Source organism: Erpetoichthys calabaricus, chromosome 4 (genome assembly GCF_900747795.2).
Source record: "Erpetoichthys calabaricus chromosome 4, fErpCal1.3, whole genome shotgun sequence".
Taxonomy (NCBI): Eukaryota; Metazoa; Chordata; class Cladistia; order Polypteriformes; family Polypteridae; genus Erpetoichthys; species Erpetoichthys calabaricus.
The window spans coordinates 54,189,028-54,213,223 of NC_041397.2; the positions used below are offsets into that span (position 1 = coordinate 54,189,028).

The 24,196-nt window shown below is 37.5% G+C and overlaps 1 protein-coding gene across 1 annotated transcript in view; it reads right to left on the reverse strand.

Moving 5' to 3' along the window:
* LOC114651090 (myosin-7-like) overlaps positions 1–24,196 on the reverse strand; it is a 200,879-nt gene that overhangs the window by 98,615 nt on the left and 78,068 nt on the right. Inside the window, exons 28-35 of the mRNA XM_051926523.1 lie at positions 21,151–21,277; positions 18,153–18,271; positions 16,817–17,013; positions 16,289–16,638; positions 13,602–13,726; positions 13,410–13,525; positions 10,773–10,965; positions 1,090–1,293 (exon numbers count right to left, since the gene is read on the reverse strand). Of these exons, the coding sequence (XP_051782483.1) occupies positions 1,090–1,293; positions 10,773–10,965; positions 13,410–13,525; positions 13,602–13,726; positions 16,289–16,638; positions 16,817–17,013; positions 18,153–18,271; positions 21,151–21,277 (1,431 nt within the window). The remainder of the gene's footprint in view (positions 1–1,089; positions 1,294–10,772; positions 10,966–13,409; positions 13,526–13,601; positions 13,727–16,288; positions 16,639–16,816; positions 17,014–18,152; positions 18,272–21,150; positions 21,278–24,196) is intronic.

Consider the following 24,196-nt stretch of genomic DNA (forward strand, 5'->3'; position numbering starts at 1 on the left):
CTGCCAGGTAAGAGGAAAAGAGGAAGGCCTAAGAGAAGGTTTATGGATGTGGTGAGAAAGGACATGCAGGTGGTGGGTGTAACTGAGCAATATGCAGAGGACAGGAAGATATGGAAAAAGATGATCCACTGTGGCAACCCCTAATGGGAGCAGCCAAAAGAAGAAGAAGAAGCTAAGAACAAATAGCTTTTAAAATCATGAAAAAATGCAAAGTATTTTATCAAGTCAAGAGCTTGGGTATTTGAATTTATATAATTGATCTGAGTTATTAACAGGAGAACAAGTAGAGCAAAGCACAAGAAATGTGATTCACGATGCACAATCACTGATACTTCTTATGTGGTTTTGCCTTTGACTTTTACATACGGTTTCATATTAATTTACTAAAGTGTCTACAAGTGTAGTATTTCCAAGGTTTTACATAAGGATCTCATTTATATGTCACTTTACTATTGTGGACTGGATTGTAGTGTTGTTAATTTTCTCTACTGATATGATGATGACATCTTCATGTTTTTTGTTTTGCTGCAGTTACTGACATGTCGTTGGTGCCAATGATGTTCTATTGTCAATCTCAATATCATTATGCTTACCTTTAGAAGCTGGCAGCTTGTTTACCCTTTATCCACATATCAGATCAAAGACTCCTTTTTTCTATGATTATTGCATTAGGTATCAGGGAAAGAACATACACAAGGTACTGAAAATTTTGACTGATTTTTGGATAATGTTTTGTGGTTAATGCGCTCAGTGTTTCTAATTTTGTTTTTGCTTTTGTTACTTTTTTTTTCTTCGGATTTCAACCCCTACCTGATTTACAAATATTCTTTGTCTCTTCCATTGAAACTATCTTCATTTCCTGGTCCATCTAACCTAGCCATTTTTGGGCTGTTCTTTTTCCACATTGCAAAGGAGCTATATTTATACTAACTTCAGAAGAGTCCAAGACATACTGTTTATAAAACTAAAGAGTGTCATGCAACACCACTTATGGACAAGTCATGGAGACTCTTATGAATGTAGTCCAGATTTATATTTTACTGTTACTGTACCATCTGTGTATACTTAGAGGAGACTGATGAGGCCTACCTGGGAGTGTAACAGATTGGCCCGCTCAGTTGCATCCATGAGCTCCTGCTCGGCCAGTTTGCGACTGCGCTCTGCTTGATCCAAGGCTGCTCTCAGCTCATCCAGCTCTGACTGCAGTAGGTTATTGCGTCTATCCATTATGGCCGCTTGCTCTTTCAATTCCTCATTTTCATGAAGAGTTTCATCCACCTGGCCTTGAAGTTCCTGTAACATTATATTGACAGGTCATAAGACATACTGCAGTGTAATATATAAACAGGCATTACAACGTCAGCAGTATACAATATAAATCATGTGAAAGTGGGGGTACTTAATTTTAAATGAGTTAAAATAACTGCAAAGCATTTGTAGTTTGTAAAGATTAATAAATAATTTGGAGACTTTCGGAATAAATAATCTTTTTAACAGAAGTACTAAAAAGTTATCATCTGGAGCATTATAAGTAACACTGGGTACTCAAAGACAATTTAAAATTCAAAGATGTCAATAGTATCAATTTAAAAATCAAATACTTTTTTTCTTGTCAAAGATACATACTTTTGAATATAGTTTCCTTTTTTTATTAGTTTTCTGATGGAATAAAAATATGAAGTTTGAAAAAATATAATACTGTATTCTAAAACCGATGCCATTCTTTTGGAGCTAGAGTCGAGAGTGGGAGCAGGACGAAGATCCCGTGAAGAGAGTAAAGGCGGCCCAAGGACAGGGAGAGAAAGGCCCGTGTATAAGGTGGTTAGTGCTGGGAAGCACTGTGTGCTGTGTGGGACTGTGTTCAGAGAAATAAACATGCTTTTTTATAAAGAAGTGGTGTTTGTCTGGTGGTGTTCAGACCCGGGTTCTCACAATATATTATATATATATATATATATATATATATATATATATATATATATATATATCCATCCATCCATCCATTTTCCAACCCGCTGAATCCTAACTACAGGGTCACGGGGGTCTGCTGGAGCCAATCCCAGCCAACACAGGGCACAAGGCAGGAACCAATCCTGGGCAGGGTGCCAACCCACCGCAGTATTATATATATATATATATTATATATACTCTGTATACTATTACATGTCACACACACCCGAGTGACTCTTGGAAAGATTGCCATGACAACAGCTGATGCAATCCCTAAAAAAAGTGATGCCCAATTCATAAAGAAACCAGTATCACTATAAGATGTTTACAACTTTGAAAATACTGCATAAGGCTAAAATGGATGTGAGAATCATTGAGGCCCAAAACCTTATCTTCTATAGCATCTGTACCACATGTATTCAGATCTCCTACAGAAGGCAAAATAAAGAAAAATGGATCATTGTAATACCTTGTATTCTGTGGACTGGTGGCGACAGGGCCACTATTATGTCACACCTGAGGGGCCGTCCTCTATATTCTGGTGGATGAGATGACTTCTTTCAGGTTTTCATTGAGTGTTGTAGGAGTTCATTTGTGAGCATAGCTTTTCTTTACTATTTCTGACTTAGTGGTCTTTCCTCTTCTGTTACAGTACATACATTATTGAGTTTGGAATTCATATTGAAACTTATTTGCTTCGGATTGCCTTTTAGGAAAAAGGCCTTTCACTTCCTATTTGGTTTTTGACTATTCTTACTTTTATTTCAGTGAATTTCTTCATTTATAAAGATACTGCATTTTGGGTTGTCTCAGTAAGCCAGGGGTTTATAGCCACCCTCACTCTTGTTGGGAATTTTTGTACTTTTCTGGGATATTTTTAATATTTTAAACTTTTAAAGCCTGCTCTCCTGGGGTAAGGCCACATCTAGACAGTTTTGTGAAGCTTATGGCCTCACACCCTTTCATCATGCCTGAGACTCTGAATCACTATGCTAATGTATACAAGCCAATATGGAATAAAAATATTTAAATTCACCAATATGAAGAAAAGTGTAGGAAAATATTCAAGGCATTGACACCCAAATGCTGTGTGATACATAATAAATAGAAGAAACACAATGCATTTGTGATTTTGTGTAGAACATAGCATCCTACACAACAATCTAATCTGAGAGTGTAAATGTATTGCACTGTTGATAAAGGGCAAATTGTGAACTATGACAATATTTTGCCAGGTTCATCACAAAAGTGGGACAATGCTGCCAAATAAAATTCATTTTTGGAATTATTCTCAAATTAAATTGCAACTCTCCATAAGCATGAAGGGACTCTGTGATAATGTGACTAAACGAAAGAGTCTGATATGATGAGACCACACTGCACTTTTTAGCATTAATGCTAACCACTGTGTTTGATAAAAGTATGACACTGTACATATTTCTAAGGACCCCAGCCCCACCCTGATGCATGGTGGTGGAACAGATAAATCTTAGTGGAAAATCTTTTTTGAGCAAAAGGCCTTGGACTTCAGAGATATCCATCTACCACAAGGAAAATAACCCCAAACTAGACAGCAGACATTACAATGAAGTGGTTTCAAACATGTATGGTATACACACAAATGAGAGATCAGTAGTTTTCTCAAGGACTGTCTATACACTGATTTCTTACTAGCAGAATGGTAAGTACATTCAATTGTATAGTACATTAAATGATACAGTATTTTAAATTATATGAGTATAAAACTGAGGTGTCAAGGTGGTACAGTGGTAGCATTGCTACCTCGCAGTAAGGAGACCGGAGTGCATGTCCTGAGTCCTCTCTGTCTGGAGCTTGCCAGTTCTTGTCACGATTGTGTGGGTTTTCTGTGGGTCCTCTGGTTTCCTTCCACAATCCAAAGACAAAGATTTAAAGGAAAAAAATGAAAGGCCCCCATTCTCTAATGAAATATATTTTATGTAAAAAAATTAAATTTAACTACTATTAAATTATTACAATGAAATTTTGCAAAAAGACTCTGAACACAGATAACCAATACAACAAAATGATTCCACATACAGACTTTACAAATAGCAGCACGTTGGTGAAGTGGTAGCGCTGCTGCCTTGCAGTGAGGAGACCTGGGTTCGCTTCCCGGGTCCTCCCTGTGTGGAGTTTGCATGTTCTCCCCGTGTCTGCGTGGGTTTCCTCCGGGTGCTCCGGTTTCCTCCCACAGTCCAAAGACATGCAGGTCAGGTGGATTGGCTCTAGTGTGTGCTTGGTGTGTGGGTGGGCGGGTGTGTGTCCTGCGGTGGGTTGGCACCCTGCCCGGGATCGGTTCCTGCCTTGCGCCCTGGGATTGGCTCCAGCAGACCCCCATGACCCTGTGTTTGGATTCAGCAGGTTGGAAAATGGATGGATGGATGGACATTACAAATAAAAGAAAGTGAAAAATTGCCATATTTGTTAAAGATTCATGAATTTAACAAATTATACTGTTATGTAACACCATTACACATTCTGTTGGACATCTGTTTGTTTACTTCAACTCAAAGGAATATGATTAATCTGGAATTAAAAATCCCATACATGTGCAGTCTTAATATTAAAAAGCTTAGCATTCAAATGTTAAAATCTAGAGTGTTTCAAATGCGAAACACAAAACTTTGTGGCTTATTTACAATTATGTCAGAGTCCTCTTTAAAATGGGACCTGTTTCAGCTATTTTGGACAGCCTAAGCATGGGGCTTGTCTCTCTTTTATGTAATAAAGCTTATGTTTTATTTCACTGCAAATAAAATATGTGATAATGAACACATAATGCACATTCATTTGTTGAGCAGTTATTTTTCTGCACTCTGTAATACACAACACAGTTAGTTTGCAATGTGAAATTGTTTCAGGTGTCAGGTAGTGGGTATATAAGGGAGAAAAATACTATATAAAAAGAAACTACAAGAGCTAGTAGTTAATGGACAGGTTATTTTATCATTCCGGAGGAGCATACACATTTACAATATATATATAATTTTAATAAAACACAATAAACTATAGTTAAAATAATTAACATTTCACTTACTTCAACACTAAGATAACAGGAAAATTTTAGATGCACTCTCAAACATCAGATTTTTTTAGTTTTGGATTGACTACTGAATCAATTCAAATCCTTAATGGATTGTATCAATATATAAAAAGATTTGGCAAAATGCAATACTAATGTACCTCACCTCACTTACAGTAGTAGTAACAATATTATTTTGAATAAAATGTATTATTCCATAAAATCTGTCTCACTATATGTACTTATACATTGAAGCCAAAACTATCAAATTCAACTACTGTATTTTGCTCCTTAAAATTGTAATTACATTTTTAAATTATGTAATCAAGGAAGTCTGTAGTATTTAAATTCACTTTCACATATATTTTAGTTATTCACTAGGGGGCTCCGCCCCCTGCTCGCTTCGCTCGCCAACCCCTGGTGTTGGGAAATGACAAAGAGCGTGATGTATGAATGAGATATAGAATAGTGTGAAGGTGTAGATGATGCAAATAGAAAGCAAACAATAAAGTGTGTGGCACAGTGTAAAGGGTTATTGGAAAATTTCTTTGCACACGCCTTTTAAGTGTAAAAGGTAATTTCAGGTCAGAACTTGTAAGGTCAATGAAGATGGTCATTGTCGTGATCAGAGTCAACTTTGTCAGAGCTTAGAAAGAGTTGTGTCTCTCCAGGAAGTAATGAAATGACTTGGGTATTTATGTTTTTCACATTAATATTGTTTGGACATAATATAGCGCGTTGTGTTAAAAGGGGCATTTGGTCTAATGAGATTGCTGTTCCAAATATCTCTGTAACTAAGTCGTCGCAGATAAAGGCTTGAGGAATTGTACTAATATCTGGGTGAAGTCTATCTGTATTGGTGAGTGTACCATCTCCCAGATGTAATAACCAATTGTTATGATCTGGATCTGGACATCGCATGTTTTGTACTAACTGTATCTTTTGAAAGCAATGCCAATTGTCTGCGTATTTTAAGGTGCACTGAACAATAGCTGAGCGCATGGCATGTGGAACAATAGCTAAGCACTGTCTAAAATCTCCTCCAAATAAAAGTTCCTTTCCTCCAAAGGGAATATTATTATTCATCAATGTTTGTAGAAGTTTATGAATGGTGTTGAGTAAGTGACTGGATGCCATTGTACATTCATCAATAATTAACAGTTTTGCAAGACGGATGTCATGTGCAGTGCTACTGTTCATGTTCATAGTGGATAAAGATTTGTAGGATGTAATGCAGTTCATAAAGTTTTCACTTTCAGGTACATCGTTAGTTAGAAGGTTCTGTAGATATTCAGGATATGAATGTAAAGGAGGCAGTCTAATTTGACCCTTTTGACAACAACGTGTAAATTCATTACTTGTATTGCCAGTTGTTTCTTCAGGGAAGTTAAGTGAATGACAATGATTGCAAATGACATTCATTAATCCCAATGAATTTTCCTGAATAGTGGACTCATTATTGAACGCGTTGTCAGCTAATTGGCGCAAGTGTTTAGCAGGTGTCTGTCGTTGATGTCCGTGACGTGTATCTTTTGCTTGTGCCGTTTGAGAGGTGCGTTGTTGTATGTGCAGTATTTGGGACGTGTTGTTTTGGAGCTGTAATCGATTTGCCTGTGCTGTGTGAGAAGCCCGTTGTAGTGTACTGCGTGCATTGTTTGTATTGAGCCTTGCTCGTTTTTGTATGTCGGTCAGTTGAGCTTTCTCTTTTTGGAGCCTTGCCTGCTTGTTTTCCGGCATTGCAGATGCGCGGTGTAGACGTCTACGTTTATTTATTTTGTCCCTTTGCTGCCGTTTCTGTATGTCTGAGAAGGGAGGTGTTTCATTTTGAATCCGTGCCTGTTTCGATGCAGCACTTTGAGACGTGTGCTGTATGCGTGTACGTTCATTGTGTCTGTCCATATGCGCTCGTTTCTGTTAATGTGTTAGTTGAGCTTTGCGTTTTTGGAGCCGAGACATTTTTTCTTCCGGAGTTTCAGAAGCGCGTTGTAGCCGACGTGTATTGTTTTTTTTCATGCGGGTTCGTGTGTTTGGTCCCGTCACTCGAGCCATATTGTTTTGTACCTGTGATCGTGAATTCATTACTTGTTTGTTCTTCAGCGTTAGAGATATGGATAAGTAATAAGGAGGATCGCACTCACTGTTAATATGGAGCCTTTTCTGTGGTTAAACGGTTAATAGTGGATCAGTATAATGAGATCAACCTATGCTGCCTAATTTGAATGTGTTGAGATGACGTATGTTTAATACGGACGGTTCGTTCAGTAATGGGCAGGGTTGCCACCCGTCTTGTAAAATACGGAATCGTCCCGTATTGGAGAATGAAATTGCGCGTCCCGTTTTGAATCAATACGGGACGGGTTTTGTCCCGTATTTTTTTTTTTATCATTTTTTTTAAAGCAGCGTCTCATGCAAATCATCCCACACGCATTTTATGAAGATGCCTCCTTTCCTACATTTCATTGGGTAATACTTGATGTCATCATTAGTTTGATTGGTCATTTTAACTGTCCAGTGAGGAAGGCGGGTCTTTTAAGTAGAGTCTGCAAAGTGTTGGCACTGGGATGTGGCCCCCGCTGCAGTATGCGTCCCTTATTTTTTTGTATTAAAAGTGGTAACCCTAGTGGGGCTTTGTGTCTCATTTCTTATTTATGTTAGTGTGGTCGTGGGTCCGAATCCTCCTTTTTGTGTATGTTTCTTGTGCTATGTCCGTAGTCTGTCCCGTTTTGTGTCCAATGGGTTTGTGTGGCGCTCGCGTCTGACTTCTTTTTTTTTTTTTGTGTGCTAGGGGCGCGTTGCCTCACTTTTTTTATCTCTGTTAGTGGAGGGAGTGTTTGTTTGTAGTGGGTCTGAATCCTCTTCTTTGTGTGCGTAGAGTTTCGTGTGCTATGTGGCGCTTGCGTCTGACTCCTTTCTTTTTGGTGTTCTAGGGGCGCGTCGCCTCATTTCTTATTTCAGTTACTGCAGGGGGGCTTTGTGTGTCGTGGGTCTCAATTCTCTTCTTTGTGTGTGTTCCGTTTCGTCTGCCATGGGCTTTGTGCGGCGCCGGCGTCTGACTCCTTTTTTCTGTGTGCTATGGGCGCCTCATTTCTAATTTTACGTTGCTTTCCATCCGGTTTCCGTTGCTTGGAAGGGAGGTTTTATGGGGGCGCCTGCGCAGTACGTCTTTTGCGTCCACGGCCCATGGCCGGATGTCCCTGCGTCCATCCGGTTTACCATTCTCGGTTAGTAATATGGATAATCATTGCATGGTGGTATACTGACTCAAATAGGGAGACAGTATTTTGAAAGGGATGAACCAGAAAATGAGATATAGTTAAAACACAAGAAGAAATTCATCCATCCATCCATTTTCCAACCCGCTGAATCTGAACACAGGGTCACGGGGGTCTGCTGGAGCCAATCCCAGCCAACACAGGGCACAAGGCAAGAACCAATCCCGGGCAGGGTGCCAACCCACCGCAGTCAAGAAGAAATTGAAATCAAAAATCAAATCGCACTTTTGCCAAACCAAACACAAAATTCAGAAATTATAGTAAGAGCAAAATTGCCAAAAAGTTATAAGCCTGAGAGTATGAAATGAAAGAACAGCACTGAGTCGTAAGGGAACTATTCACGAATTTGGAAGAAAACATGGCCATCAGTGCCGATCTCTAAACCCATCACATTAACTTCCGCAACCACAGATCTGACAATGGGATTTGCAAAATGGCAGTGCCCGTAAGAAAATTTAAATGGTGTCAGAAACTGTGTTGAGTGTTTTTTAAAAAATGAAATAACATTTTTCTTTAAAAACTTCCTAAATATTGGGACTTCATAGACAATATAGATATATGAAGATTACAGATACTCTAAATGAAGGCTAAGAAATTTTTGAAACAAAATTATCTCATAACAGGTGGCTGCAGATCAGGGCTGGATTTTCCTATAGGCTAACTAGGCTTCAGCCTAGGGCCTCAAAATCAAGAGGGGCCTACATTCAAATTGTTAGCAAAATTAAAATTACACTATTCTAAAAACAGTGAACACTAAAACATGGAACCGAAAATAAGGAGAAATTCTACGCATATGACTAATAAACAAACATAAAAATGTATTGGTTAAGATCAACGCGTATTACGTATTTTATTATCTCTCATGTAATTTACAAACTTAAAAATGGAAGGTGAAAGGGCCTCATAAGTGGAATAGCCTAGGGCCTCTTTTCATATAAATCCGGCCCTGCTGCAGATGGCCTTAATATTTTGAAATATGAATGGTATCAACATTTGCAGCTGAATCTTAGTAAATGGCACTTCTGTAAAATCCATTGTAAACATTTGCCTGTTGATAGTATACATTTCAGACAGTTCCACATTAATGATCCCCGTATAATATAATCACGAAGGAGGACAATTTTCATCAATGATAAATATAATTATTATGTAGGATTCTTTTGCACTATGTGAAACAAACAACATATAATTTCCATTTTTGAGAATCATCAAAGAGAGAAGCGACCATTATGGTCTCATTGTGCAGGCCTCACATCAATTTTCCCACCCTGTTTGTGAATCTCACTTTTTCTCTTCTCCCAGTCTCATCTTGATATGTTAGAACACAGAGGCATTATGGATTTTGAATCAGCCCATCCAATATTCTGCCTAAGACTTTTAAATCAAAGTAAACATGTAAAGGCTTCAAATGTATGTGCAGTAAGAAGTGAGTGGACCAGTTATTGTTTAAAGAGTTCTCCTCTATTTCATATTGTAAATATATATATTTTAGAGGTAACAGATCAGACATTCTTTGCAGATATTACAAAATGAATAAGAGTTTTAGTTTAACTGAAATCCATCAATCCATTCATTTATCTGCTTTCCTAACCCACATTTCTATTGCAGCCTTATCTGAAGTCAAAATCTCCAGCAGCAGCACGAGGCACAAGATGCAACAAAGAGAGGAACACCATTACATCACAGGTTCCGTTCACACTGACTTAAACTGGGCCAATTGAAAGTCAATCTGCATAACCTTCACATCTGTGGGATGTGGGAGGAAACCAAAGTTTATGGAGAAAATTGAATAAAACATAAGATGACTGTGCAGACTCCATGCAAACAGTCAACTAGGTGTCTGGAGATGTGAAGCAAATCAACAGTGTGCTAAAATGACCATGATAACTGTTGAAAATATGAAAATATTGAAAAAAATAAAAAACACATGATTTTTACATGGTGCTGTAATGGAATATACTGTAGAGACAGGTTCCTTGGCCAGTTCCCATGTGCTATTGCATTTAGCCTTTTCTGTTGCATCAATCACTATTTCCCATTAAATCTGATGCAGAGGTGAAATGGCAGATTGCCAGTGTGTGAATCCTGCCCAGATCACTGACATGTATGGAGTCTCTGTGTGTGTGTGTGTTTTTTAACCCCTCCAGTTTTCCCCCCACATTCTAAAGACATGTACAAAATGTTAGATTAATTGGCAGCTCAGTGTTGAACACATAAGGTTGAGCTCTACCTTGACCCAGATGCTGCTGAAAAGTTCTCTGTATCCTTGACCCTAATTGTGATGAGTTCTGCAAATGGGTAGGATAATGGACATTTGTTACATAAGTGAAAAAGAAAGCAAAAAAGGCAAAAAGAGGCAAATAAATAATATTAGTGTTAGCAATATTCAAAAGGGAAAACCAAGCAAAAATGTCCATTCATTTGGAATCGCTATAATCAGACATGTGAGAGCATTACTAGCAAAAATAAAGTCTACAGCTAGCATTAGACATATTTTTTCTATGTACCTTAATTTGAAGTTGAAAATTACGCGCAGCCTTTTGTGCTTCAGATGCTTGCCTGTTGACATGATTTAACTGAATTTCCATTTCATTAAGATCTCCTTCCATTTTCTTCTTCAGTCTGACTGCTTCATTTCGGTTCTTAGCTTCTGCTTCTAAGGACGTCTGGAGTGATTCGATCGTTCTCTGGAAATTTCGTCTGTAAACAGGACAAATTACTTTTATAAACAATACAGCGTACATTAAAAGAAGTGCCAGAGAAAAAAACTTCATCTAATGGACTCTCAAAACCACAATTTAAATTGTAAATGATACTATACAAAAGTCTCTGTTTACTGAATAGTAAAATTTGCAAAAGGGTATCCCGCTGCTATACTGCATTATACTACACTCAGTGCATCTGAACCAAGTCAGCCTTCTGTATCTGGAAACTATTTCAGGATCCTATCGAATTCTGCTCATTTCAACATACCAAAATTGTGAGTTGTGCTTTTCTTTGAAGATTTGTTCAGAGCATTTGTATACATTTTAACAATAATAGCAGTAACAGAAAAAAGTAAAACAATGATTTGATTACATTAATTAATGCAAGTTAAATTTAAAAGTTACACTACTAATTATTAACTTTGTTAGGGAATGAGGTGCAAAACCATAACAGTTTTACGAATTAGAAGGAGAGTTTCTAAATAAGCCTAAAACTTAACTGGAAAGCCATGTAGACACTTGAGAGCAAAAGATATATATTTTGAATCTTATAAGCTTTGTGTTTGATCATTTTTTTGTATTTTTTTAAACTATTGTTAATGATTTTCATGATTTTTGTGTTTTTTAATAGTTGTGATGATTGCATCTTTCTACTACCATTTCTAAAGCCTGTTTCAACATTCAAGCTGCCACTTTGTGACAATTTGTAATATTCACAGCCATATTGTTTACCTGTCTCTAGGATGATTCCAATCATGGGACTGATGACAATGGAACACGTGACATCATTACACATTTGCCATTGAAAATGGTAGCATGGCATTCAGCTCAAACCTTTTTTCTTTATATGCTTATGTTTATTTTTGGTTAGGACTCTTATCCTTAGTTTGAAATTTGCTCTGTTCTTCCAATTATGAATCTCTCTAACTGAATTTTGAACTAATCCTCTGTTCCTTCTGGTATCAGTAACCCCTGGTAGTGCTTTGACAAAGACCTTCTCTTTCCCCAAAACCTCCATGCTCAGCTTCAGATTTCCTGCATGTTGCTAACGTTGCTATCATCATATTTTTCTAGTTCTACTAACGACTGCTGAAACAACGAACCAAGTAAGAGTTGTAAGTATAATGATAGGAAAATGAATAAACAGTGGATTTATACCACTCTGTTATGATCTGGCATTTAATTGTACTTTTTTACAGTTTCTCTTTGGCTCTGGGGTTTAGAGAACTTGGTCATCATATTATTTTGTTTTGGTTTTTTTTTATGGTGGTGAAAATTAAATACATTCTACCAATGCACAACCATGTTTTTGTCATGGTTGTCAAAATTTTGAGCTCCACTAGTTAGGGATGCATTTATGGATGCCAGGTGACATCTCGACAAAGTCACACCCAGCAATATAATCAAGTTTGTGGACACAACCTAACACTTAGTGTTATTGTTTAAGCATTTAGAAGAATATCTGGCTTTGAGTTGTTTTCTGCCACACATCAAAGATTCACAACTAATATTTTGGAATTAATTTTCACTATTTCAATTTGTGCTATGTTTCTCTATTAAAGATTCTCCTCACATGTCCTGGGCTGTTTTTACTAAATCTTTTCTTACCAGTTTTGACCTTGTCTACTGTAGTTATTATAAATCCATCTTCCGATTACATCTCTATTCAAAATAACTGCTTCTCTGTGCATCCCTTCATTAGACAGCAAGTGACGACCATCCCTTCAGTCACTCACTAATTACACTGCATGCCTTTTAAACTGCAGGTTTTTTAATATCTGATTTGTCTCAACCAGTACTTTCATTTATTTTTTTTCCTTCATTTGTTTTTGTTTATGCAATATATCAGCAGAGTGTTAAACGGCATCACAATATGTAAAATATGTTAGGCATTAAAAGACAAAAAATGGGTTATATTAAATGCAAATTATCCAATGTAAATGTCTTTTTTCATAAAGTGAAACAAAAAAACATTTTTCAATGTACTTTGTGAAAAAGAGGTCACTCATAAGTCTCATATTCTTATTCCTTCAGATGTCTACATGCCATTTATCAGAATGTAAATCTAATTCACATAATAATGGCAGCAGCCCTGATTACTGTACTGTAGCTGAGTCTCAAAAGATATATAGCATAACATTCTCAGAAATACTTAATTCAATTCACGGTCACAGGTAAACAGCCAATCCTGGGCCATTACTACAAGACAGGAACCAATCAACAGACAACGGTCCATTGCAGGGCCCGGTCATGCACATGTCTGTATGGTGCCATTTCACATTCACCATTATCTCCATCTCTGTGATGTAGCAGGAAAGCCAGAGTACCCAAAATGTCCCCATAAATATAAATGTGTTGGCCATACACTCAACAAAATTACTGATTTATTTGAATCAATTATAAGAAAGTAAGTAGAACAAAAAATAAACTATTTTGTACCTGTAGTTTTCCATTTCTTCATCCTTTTCTGCAACTTTTCTCTCAAAATCGACCTTAATTTGAGAAAGTTCAAGCTGGATACGCAATGTTTTGCTTTCTTCATGTTCTAATGTTCCCTAAAAAAACAAAATTACTAAAAAAAAGTACAATTTAAGACTAACATCTGAAGATTTTATTATTTGCCTTGAGTACCTCAGCTTCTTCTAACGCTGTCTGAATTTCAATCTTTTCTTGTTCAAGTTGTTTTTTCATTTTCTCAATCTCATGTAGACAATTGTTTTTCTCACTGACTTGCTCCATTAATTCAGAAATTTCCTCTGTAAGTCATCAAATACAAAAATAGAGAGACTAACTAAAAATGAAATGAGTAAGTGAACAGTTTAAAAATTATTATGAGGTGGTGTTCAACAGGCAGAGTGCCTGGTGTCTGCTGGTGGTCTCCGCAACAGCGACTATATACAATATTTAGACCAGCAGTGGCCAACTAAAATCCTAGAGAGCCACAGTGGCTACAAGTTTTCATTCCAACTCTTTTCTTAATTAGTGACAAGTTTTGCTACTAATTAACTTCATTTAAATTATTTGCTGTTTAAGATGCAGAACCTGTAAATCAAGGCTGAGCAACGTCGGTCCTGGAGGGCGACAGTGGCTGCATATTTTTGTTCCAACCCAATTGCTTCATGAGAAATCATTTATTGCTGAAGAAGCACTTATTGCTCAAGTGACATTTTTCTGCTTCATTTTAGTTGTCTCACTTGTTAAGATTTTGAACTCTTAATTGCTTATTTTAGTCTTAAACATCTGTATTCATTGTTTTAAGTGTTCCTTATTAGCAATAAGATGCAAAAAACTAGGAACCAGCAGTTCTACATCTCACCTATCTCCATTTCCACTATTGAGTATTTTGTTTAATTAAACATTCAGAAGGAAACTGAAGAGAAAGTTAAGAACTGAAAATTACTCATCCATTTTAGGCTTCAAGTCACTTAGATGATACTGTACATGCATCATTAGAAAGGAAAGAAAAAAATCTATGATTTAAGAATGAACTGACATGGTAGAGTTAAAACACTAACAAAATATGAAACTAAATAAGATCTGTGATTGTTGAGGATTGACTTCTAATTAAACAATCTGTGTTGGAACAAAAACCTGCAGTCACTGCGACTCTCCAGCTTTGGAGTTGACCACCCCTGATCTGGACATTGTTCTGAAAAAGCTTCATCCATCAAATCCCAAATGATCCTGCTTATATTTTACTGTTTTTTTTTGTTTTAGCAGACTGACTAGTGAGAGAATCCTACAGTGCAGAATAAAAGTGATGTGATAAAAGATGTTATTTGCACCTTTAAAAAATAGCTGCATTATGATCAGAAGTAGGTATAGAAGACTATTTTTTTAATATTTTATTTTTTTTAAATCAAAAAACATTCCATACGTGTAAATCAAGTTTAACAAAACTGGTTTAAAACAAATCGACCCCCACTCATGAGAAAGAGAGCTAGGCCAACAGAGTAGCACTTTAATAAGAGTAAACATATATAAATAAATAAATGAATAAAAATAGAACAGAAAAAGAGGGGGGAGAATCCACTTCCTCAATTTAAATGCTTATTCTAAAATGTTATTTATCAGATCCTGCCAGGTTTTGAAAAAGTTTTGTACAGATCCTCTAAGTGAGAATTAGATTTTTTTCCAATTTAAGATAATATATCACATCAGTTACCCACTGACTTAAAAGAGGAGAGTTAAGATTCTTACAGTTAAGCAAGATAAGTCTACATGCTAGTAGTGAAGCAAAGGCAATTACAGTTTGTTTGTCCTTCTCCACTTTAAGCCCAGGTGGACATAACCCAAACACAGCTGTTAGTGGGTTAGGAAGGATTGTGACACCAAGGCTGTCTGACAGGCATTTAAAGATTTTGGTCCAGAATGGTGTTAATTTGGTGCAGGCCCAAAACATGTGACCCAGTGAGGATGGAGCTCGATTGTAACGTTCACAGGTTGGATCTTGCCCTGGAAACATTTTGGGAAATTTTAAACGAGAGAGATGCGCTCGATGTATAATTTTATAATATATATAATTTTAAAAATATAAGTTGAATAATTCTATGCTTTGCACATATGGAGCTCAAGTGAATTCTCTGGATTGCTAACTTCCACTCCTTTTCTGAGATGATGAGTGAGAGATCCTTTTCCCACTGTACTCTGGGATCTTTAAAATGTTTTTATATGTTTGAGAAATGCTGTTTGAGTCCCCAAGATTGATCAATATTTCTTCCGCTATAGAGGTAGGTGGAAGGTGAGGGAAATTGGGTAGTAGGTTTTGTTTAACAAAGTTTCTAATTGGAAGGTAGTGAAAGAAATGTGTTGCTGGAAAGTTAAATTTGGGGTGTAATTGTTTGTAGGATGCAAAGATGTTGTCTTTGTACAGAAAATTTTAATATTATGTTCAACAAAGCATTTTTTCTTTTATGTTACTATATATAGTAGTTATTAAACTGTAACACACAGAGCCAATTGAATATAATATGGTAAATTAAAATTACAATAGATCACATACTGTTAAGTTTCACTTTTTTTTTCAAGATATACACAAATATATTTAAAGGTTTAAATAGGCAACTACGGTGAAGTTGTTAGCACCACGCTCAATCCCCAACCTGCAGGACCAGAAGTGGTTATTTTTGTGGTCTCTACCCTGAAAACTGTTGACTGTGCCAGCAGCAAAGCCCCCACCATTGTAGCTATCAGGACATTTGAGACATGCAAGTCTCCCCACCACAACAAGGTTTCAGTCAAAGAGGAGGAAAATTAATATTTTATATTGTATAATAAATCTTAAAATGATAAACAAAACCATATAATATTGGACTTACCTTGCAGGTTCTTGTTTTCTCGCTTTAATGACTCCAGATTTTCTAAAGACTCTTCGTAAGTGTTTTTGAGTTTGAACATTTCAGTAGATAAGGTACGAGTCTCTCTCTGAGAGCCTTCCAGTTCAGCCTGAGCTTCCTCATACTTTTGTTTCCACTCAGCGATAATCTTGTCAAAGTTCTTTTGCTTCTTGTCAAGAATGGCAGCTGCGGCATTCGATCTTTCTAGGTCTACCATAGCATCTTCAAGTTCACTCTGTAACCGGCTTTTGGTTTTCTCCAGAGATGAGCATTTTGCATTAGCCGCCTCCATGGATTCCTCAGCTTCCTGAAGTCGAGCTGCAAGCTTCTTCCTGTGTCCATGAATAACAAATTGATTATATAGTAAAGTTTACAAGATCGAGAGTAATACAGTGAGTTATAACTTTTGTAAAGATGTTTTTAAATTGCAAGCAGCTTGATGACAAGAAAATGGCAAGTGAAAAAATGAAAGACAGCTTATTAAAAAGAAATTAGCACAGTAAAGCATACTTTGCTTCTTCTAACTCTTCAGTCCTCTGAATGGCATCAGTCTCATATTTTGTTCTCCACTGGGCTACTTCTGAGTTTCCTTTTGACAGCAATCTCTGTAACTCAGCCTTTGATTCCAGTTCTTCATCATACTGCTCTCGCAGAAGATCACAGTCATGGCGAGATGCTTGCAAGGCATGAGCTAAAGCGTTTTTAGCCTAAACATAAGAAACCAAAAATGCACAGAAATATCAAATAAAATTATAATGCAAGAATTGGATTGCAGGCAGGAATGCAAAATTAAGATATAATCTATACACGATCATTTGTACTGATGTTTGTGTGTTAAGCTTCGTACACACATTTCAGAAGCTATCAGAAACTGCACAGTGGGACTGAGCGCAAATGTCTGGTGTGTTTCACTTTCCAATTCAATATACTGTTGATTACTGAGATGATCTGAGGGGTTCATGTATGTCTGCAAAATAGCATTTAGACCAATGACTTGGGTTGTTGGACTGTGCTGTCTCAAATGGTGTCTCTGGTTGAGTTACACAATTCTCTGGATAGCCAAAGCTATTCTAATGGGAAACTGTAAACATTTTAATATGAATGGCATATCAAGATCTTCTTTGGTGTCTAATGTTTTATGTGGAAGATGTCCTACATTACCTGTCTTGTCGCCTATTAAAATTTTACATGTCAGAATTGTTCAACCAATTTTGAATACAACTAATCTTGTCTTATTGCATAGCCCATCACTCGTAAAAAAAAATTACACAATAACATTACGATACATCCTTCTTTCAACAGTAATTCGGCTGGTGGAAGACCGGACGGTGTTAATGGTTGTAAATATTCTACGAAATATTGTAAGTTGATGTTTTCATCTTCCGCACCATCATCACCAATTGTTTCACCAATTGTACTGATACGCATTTAACCAATTTGCCATGTAACCGATCAACAATTTTTGCATTAATTCGTTTGACTTCATTGCTTTTTCGGTGCTAGGACTGCCCATGGTTTCTTCTGTTGATAACCCTTCGGGATGAAATTCTTCAATAAGATTTGGACATAATAAGTCTTCTTTTATTGGGAACTTAAAGTGAGAAAAATGTAAAAATTTATAAGAGGAACTGTATCTGACAAAAGCATTCACACGAATGAGAGGTAAGAGGACTGTGGGCTGTTAACCGTAAATGGTTGAGAGGAGGGCGAGACTTGAAAAAATCTCTTGGCAATAGTCTTGTCTTGTCTCAAGATTTTCTTTTATAATAGAGAGATTAGTATTGGCATTCAGAAGCCAGATTTTGTAGAAAATATGTTGAGTTTAAATATATTATTCTTTACTCACTTTTGTCTCCTCTTCAAGCTGCCTTTTAAGATCATCAATCTGTTGCGTGAATAAAGTTTTCCCTTTGGAAAGCTGGTTGATTAAAGCTTCTTTATCTTCTACATGCCGGATGAGCTCTCCTATGACAGGGTCATATTTAGACAGAAGTCACTGAATGTGATGCATTTTGTTCACAGCCTAATACAATGAATTAACAAATAAAAATGTGGTCTTTATTTTCAACCTTTATTTTGATATATTGATATATTATATCTGCGGTGAGTTGGCACCCTGCCCGGGATTGGTTCCTGCCTTGTGCCCTGTGTTGGCTGGGATTGGCTCCAACAGACCCCCGTGACCCTGTGTTCGGATTCAGCGGGTTGGATAATGGATGAATGGATATATTATATATAAAGATTTCCTGTAATATATGTAACAGTTGTGAAGTGAGTGACATAGAGCTTGACATATGCTGCTATTAAATAGTGAATACAGTAATCCCTCCTCCATCGCGGGGGTTGCGTTCCAGAGCCACCCGTGAAATAAGAAAATCCGCGAAGTAGAAACCATATGTTTATATGGTTATTTTTATATTGTCATGCTTGGGTCATAGATTTGCGTAGAAACACAGGAGGTTGTAGAGAGACAGGAACGTTATTCAAACACTGCAAACAAACATTTGTCTCTTTTTCAAAAGTTTAAACTGTGCTCCATGACAAGACAGAGATGACAGTTCCGTCTCACAATTAAAAGAATGCAAACATATCTTCCTCTTCAAAGGAGTGCGCGTCAGGAGCAGTGACTGTCAGAGAGATAGAGAAGAGCAAACAAATCAAGAGGGCTGTTTGGCTTTTAAGTATGCGAAGCACCACCGGCACAAAGCTGTTGAAGGCGGCAGCTCACACCCCCTCCGTCAGGAGCAGGAAGAGAGAGAGAGAGAGAGAGAGAGACAGAGAAAAACAAACAGTGAAAAATCAATACGTGCCCTTTGAGAGTATGCGAAGCACCATGCAGCATGTCGCTTCAGGAAGCAGCTGCACACAGAAGGTAGCAACGTGAAGATAATCTTTCAGCATTTTTAGACGAGCATTTGTATCGTCTAGGTGTGAGAACAGCCCCCCTGCTCAATTCCCCTACGTCAGGATCAGAGAAAGTCAGCGCAAGACAGAGAGAGAGAGAAGTAAGTTGGGTAGCTTCTCAGCCATCTGCCAATAGCGTCCCTTGTATGAAATCAACTGGGCAAACCAACTGAGGAAGCATGTACCAGAAATTAAAAGACCCATTGTCCGCAGAAATCCGCGAACCAGCAAAAAATCTGCGATATATATTTAAATATGCTTACATATAAAATCCGCGATGGAGTGAAGCCGCGAAAGGCGAAGCGTGATATAGCGAGGGATTACTGTAAAAATAGTGAATATTAAAGAAGGACATTGCAGTGGTATATATTTAAATAATATCATTTAACCACTATAGCGCTGTCCCTCAAATAAACATTTTCAAACATCAACAATGAATTTACTTAATTGCCATGAAAATGCCTAGTATGTACTAATAGAACTAGACACTACAGTCCTGAAAAAGAGAAATGCCAAATAAACAGTAGCACACAGCAAAACATGCTACAAAAATAAAAAAACAATGAATGTACAAAATGCCCTGTCACAGATGCAAAGGATTCTTCAGAATTTTCAAGAACTGAACAAACACAACCAAGACTTAACCTGTAAATCCATAAAGAGTCTGGCAATTATAGAGGATAAAAAGGGCTGACACCATTACCATGCTTCAGGTCTGAAAATGGCCACCAAAACCAAGATGGGGATTATCTTTTTAAAAAAAACCAAATGGTTCCTTTTCTTTACAGGTGATAACAAAGCAACAGTTACACTGCAGGAGTTTATGTAGCTTAGGATCTTGCTCTAAAGTAACGGTTGAGATTGAGATTAAAATTGAGCTTGACCAGGACATCAGTGAGGTGGCCGATTTATTGTGGCTACTGTGTTGGACTATGATAGGGAAGAGGAGGATCCTGGACAAAGTTCTTTTCTTTTCCAATATGTCTCCCATCCTCAAGGTTGCAAGCCCAGGGTTGTAAGTGAAGAAGTGAGAACATGAGTACAAGCACCCAAACACACATTGTGTAGTTGAGGGGCTGGACAGAAAACTGGGAGTTGAGTGAGACAGAGAGCTCAGCTGACATCACCAGGAAGCGTTCCATTCGCAGTGCTTACTGGCATTCTGAGAACAAGAGTTCATCTATTACCTCTTGCTGTAAGGCGCTACTTGTGAAGGCCTTTGTATTCCAGGCATTGTGGTTTTATGGCTGGCCACCATCAGTACAAAAATTTGACTTGGGATGGATTCCAGAGTTATTCCATGTCAAAACAACAGTTGTAATGTTCTGATTTAATTTGATGCTGTCTAATAATTTTATATCCCAGTGACACCTCAAAACGACATGCAGAATTTTTAGATGTGAGGGTGGAAAAAAGGAAGCTGAATAAAAATCATAGAAATTACTCTTGGTAAACTGTTTTCTGTTCATTGCTGAGAAAGAACACTTACCTGTCAAGAAGAATGATTGGTGGACTAAAAATCTCACTCACATTTATTAAACCTGATTAATCCAGTTCTGAGACATATGGGGATGAGTAGAGCTTATTCTGGGTGCATTGGGAGTGGGACAGGAAGCAGTCCTGAAGGGGGGAGCCAGTCCATCACAGACACATTTACACAGACACACACACACACACACACACTCACATCCATTCAAAGCAGGACAATATATGTAACTAAGGAGCGACTATGAGCATGTGTGAACAATACACAGACATGGGGAGAACATGCAAAATCCAGAGGTGCTGACTGGGTCAGGATTTAAAACTTATCAGCTAGAGTATCTTTTATTTTATGCATTTTTCTTAGGTGCTTTGTAAGGAACCTTGTAATGGCTCACTCAATACTGTAAATCATGAAATATGGAATACAAATTCATTAATTGTTAATACCCTCTTACCATTCTCTGTTAAAAGCCATGCCTTGCGGGCACTGAGGTCAGTTATCTGTCGAATCAGCTCATCAAGTTTTGATTTTGATTCATTTAGTTGGTCTTCATATGAACGGCAGAGTTTTTCAGTAGTAGTCTGTGAAAACATAACTAAGGTTAAAGCCACATGTAAAAAATAACTGTAAAATAATATAACACAATATAACTTTCTCAAACTTAATAAAATTCAAGGTCATAGATAAAAATTATAGAAAAATTCTGCAGAGCCATATTGAGGCACTCAGTAGATCCAATTATTATAAGATGTTTTACTAAAATAAAATTCAAGGTCTCAGCACACAAGTAGGTAATATGTTAATATATTTACACCAGCTTACACAGTGGATTCGGAAAGTATTCAGATGCCTTCACTTTTCATTATATTTTCAGTGTTACAGTCCTTTGCTAAAATCATTTAAATTCAATTTTCACCACATCAAGCAACACTTGATAGCCCAGAATGACTATGGAAAAATAGGATTTTAGGAATTTTTCCATTTATATATCTTATATATTAAAAACTAGTCATGGTGCCTGTCAAAGACAGGCAACAGAATAATTAAAAAATATTTGCTATTACTTGTTCAACATGTACAATTCAGCGCCTTTTCTCTGTATTCGCTTGTGTGTTAACTACTCTTCACCGGTGTTCCCTCTTTTGAGTACGTCCCATTAAAGCCTGTTTCTCAGACTCATTCCTTATTTTCAAGGTGCCTTTCTCACCAACTTCCTGGTTTTCTACTTTCCATCTTTGACAGCGACTCTCTCAGCCTGAGCCTTTACTCCTCGTTGTGTGTCTCATACTCGCATTTCCTCTTTCTTTGGGTCACTAAATCCAAACTGACTAATCACAACAAAGCCATACTAACTGCTCAGTGGGACTGGTCACACAGACCTTAGTGCTTTATTACATAGTAGATATAAAATGAAATATCTCATTAAATAAAGGATGGGGAACCTTAACAAGCGAGACAACTAAAATGAAGCTGAAAAATGTCACTTGAAAATTAAGTGCTTCATTAGCAATAGTTGACTTCTCATTAAGAAACTGGGTTGGAACAAAACCTGCAGTCAGTGTGGCCCTCCAGGACCAACATTGCCTACAGCTACTATTTGTCATTGTTGAGATGTTTCTACATCTTGATTGGACATGATTCTGTCTATAGAAGGTCTGACAGTTGACAATGTGCATCAGAGCCAAAAAAGAGCCATGACACACAAGGAATTGTCTGCAGACCTCAGAGACAGGATTGTCTTGAGGAACAGATCTGGGCAGGGATAAACAAAAAACAACTTCTGCAGCATTTAACATTCGTAATTTCATAACTCTGCGGTGGGTTGGCGCCCTGCCCAGGATTAGTTCCCTGCCTTGCGCCCTGTGTTGGCTGGGATTGGCTCCAGCAGACCCCCGTGACCCTGTGTTTGGATTCAGCGGGTTGGAAAATGGATGGATGGATGGATGGAATTTCATAACTTCATAATTCTTAAATTGAAGAAATCTGGAACAACCATGACTCTTCCAAGAGTTGGCAGTCCACTCAATGATCGGGGAAGAAGGGTAAGAGTGGTGACCAAGAACCCAATGGTCACACTGACTGAGCTCAAGTGAACCTGTGTGAAGATAGGAGAAACTTCCAAAAGGAAACCACCGATCTGGATTTTATGACAGAGTGGCCAGACAGAAGTTATCTCCTCTGTAAAAGACACATGAAAGCTCACTTGGAGTTTGCTAAATGGTATCTAAATGATCTTCAAGAACAAGATTCTCTGGTCTAATGAAACCAAAACTTGTGTCATGTCTGAAGGAAACCAAGCCCCGCTCATCACCTGTGAAAATACCATTTCAATAGCGAAGCAGCTGCAGAGTTGTTTTTCAGTAGCAGGGACTGGAAGACTAGACAAGGTTGAGGGAAAGGTAAATGGAGCAAAGTAAAGAGTTGCTGTTAATAAAAGTCTTCTGCAGAGGGCTTGGGTCCTCAGACTGGGCTGAAGGTTTACCTCTCAACAGGACAACATCCCCAGGTTTACAGCAAAGGCAACATAAGTGTGGCTTAGAGACAACTCTGGGAATGTCCTTGAGTAGCCCAGCCATAGCCTGGACTTGAACATATCTGAAGAGAACCAGAAAATAGCTGTCCACTTACAGTGTCCAGCCAACCTTAATAGGGCTTGAGAGAATCTGCAACAAAAAAAGTCAGAAAATCCGCAAATCCTGATGTGCAAAGCCTGCTGCGTCATACCCACGATGACTCCAGGCTGTGATCTCTACCAAATAGGGCTTCAACTAAGTACTGAGAAAAGGGTCTGAATACTTGTGTCAATGTGATATTTCAGTTTTTTATTTTTTAATAAGTTTGCAAAAATTTGTAAAATCCAGTTTTGGCTTTGTTATTCCAAGGTTGATTGAGTATTGCTTGATGAGGGTGAAAAAATTAACTTAAACAATTTTAGCACAAGGCTGCAACATAAAAAGTGAAAAAAGTGAAGGTGTTGGAATGCTTTCTGAATCCACCCTTGTCATCGTACCTGTATTTACAATATAGTAATTATAATTATTGCTATGAAGAAGAGGATTCCCTCAGAACTTGTCGAATCCAAGGAAAACAGCCATGCAGAGAAAATACTGTAGGACAAATAATCTAAAGCATAAGGACTGTGACATCAATGTAACTTAAAAAGGCAAATGAGATCACAGAAATGAAGTTGAAGGAGCTTGAAATTGACATTAATTTACTTGTAAAATTAGAGTTTTCTTTTGGGTTGACCTACACATTCATAGCCTACCTTATACTTTTTGAGATTCCACCATACTCCACCATTGAAAATAGTCTGACATGAGCTCCTCTAGATTTCAGCACATAACTTACACCCTGATTAACTTCTGTTTATTAGAAACAAAAGTGTCTGAAAGTATCCTTTATAAAATGAGCACATTATTTTTTCAAGAACCAGCCCTTATTCAAAGGCACCCATTACACAAAAACCTTTAGTCATTCACAAGAAATTGAAAACCCAT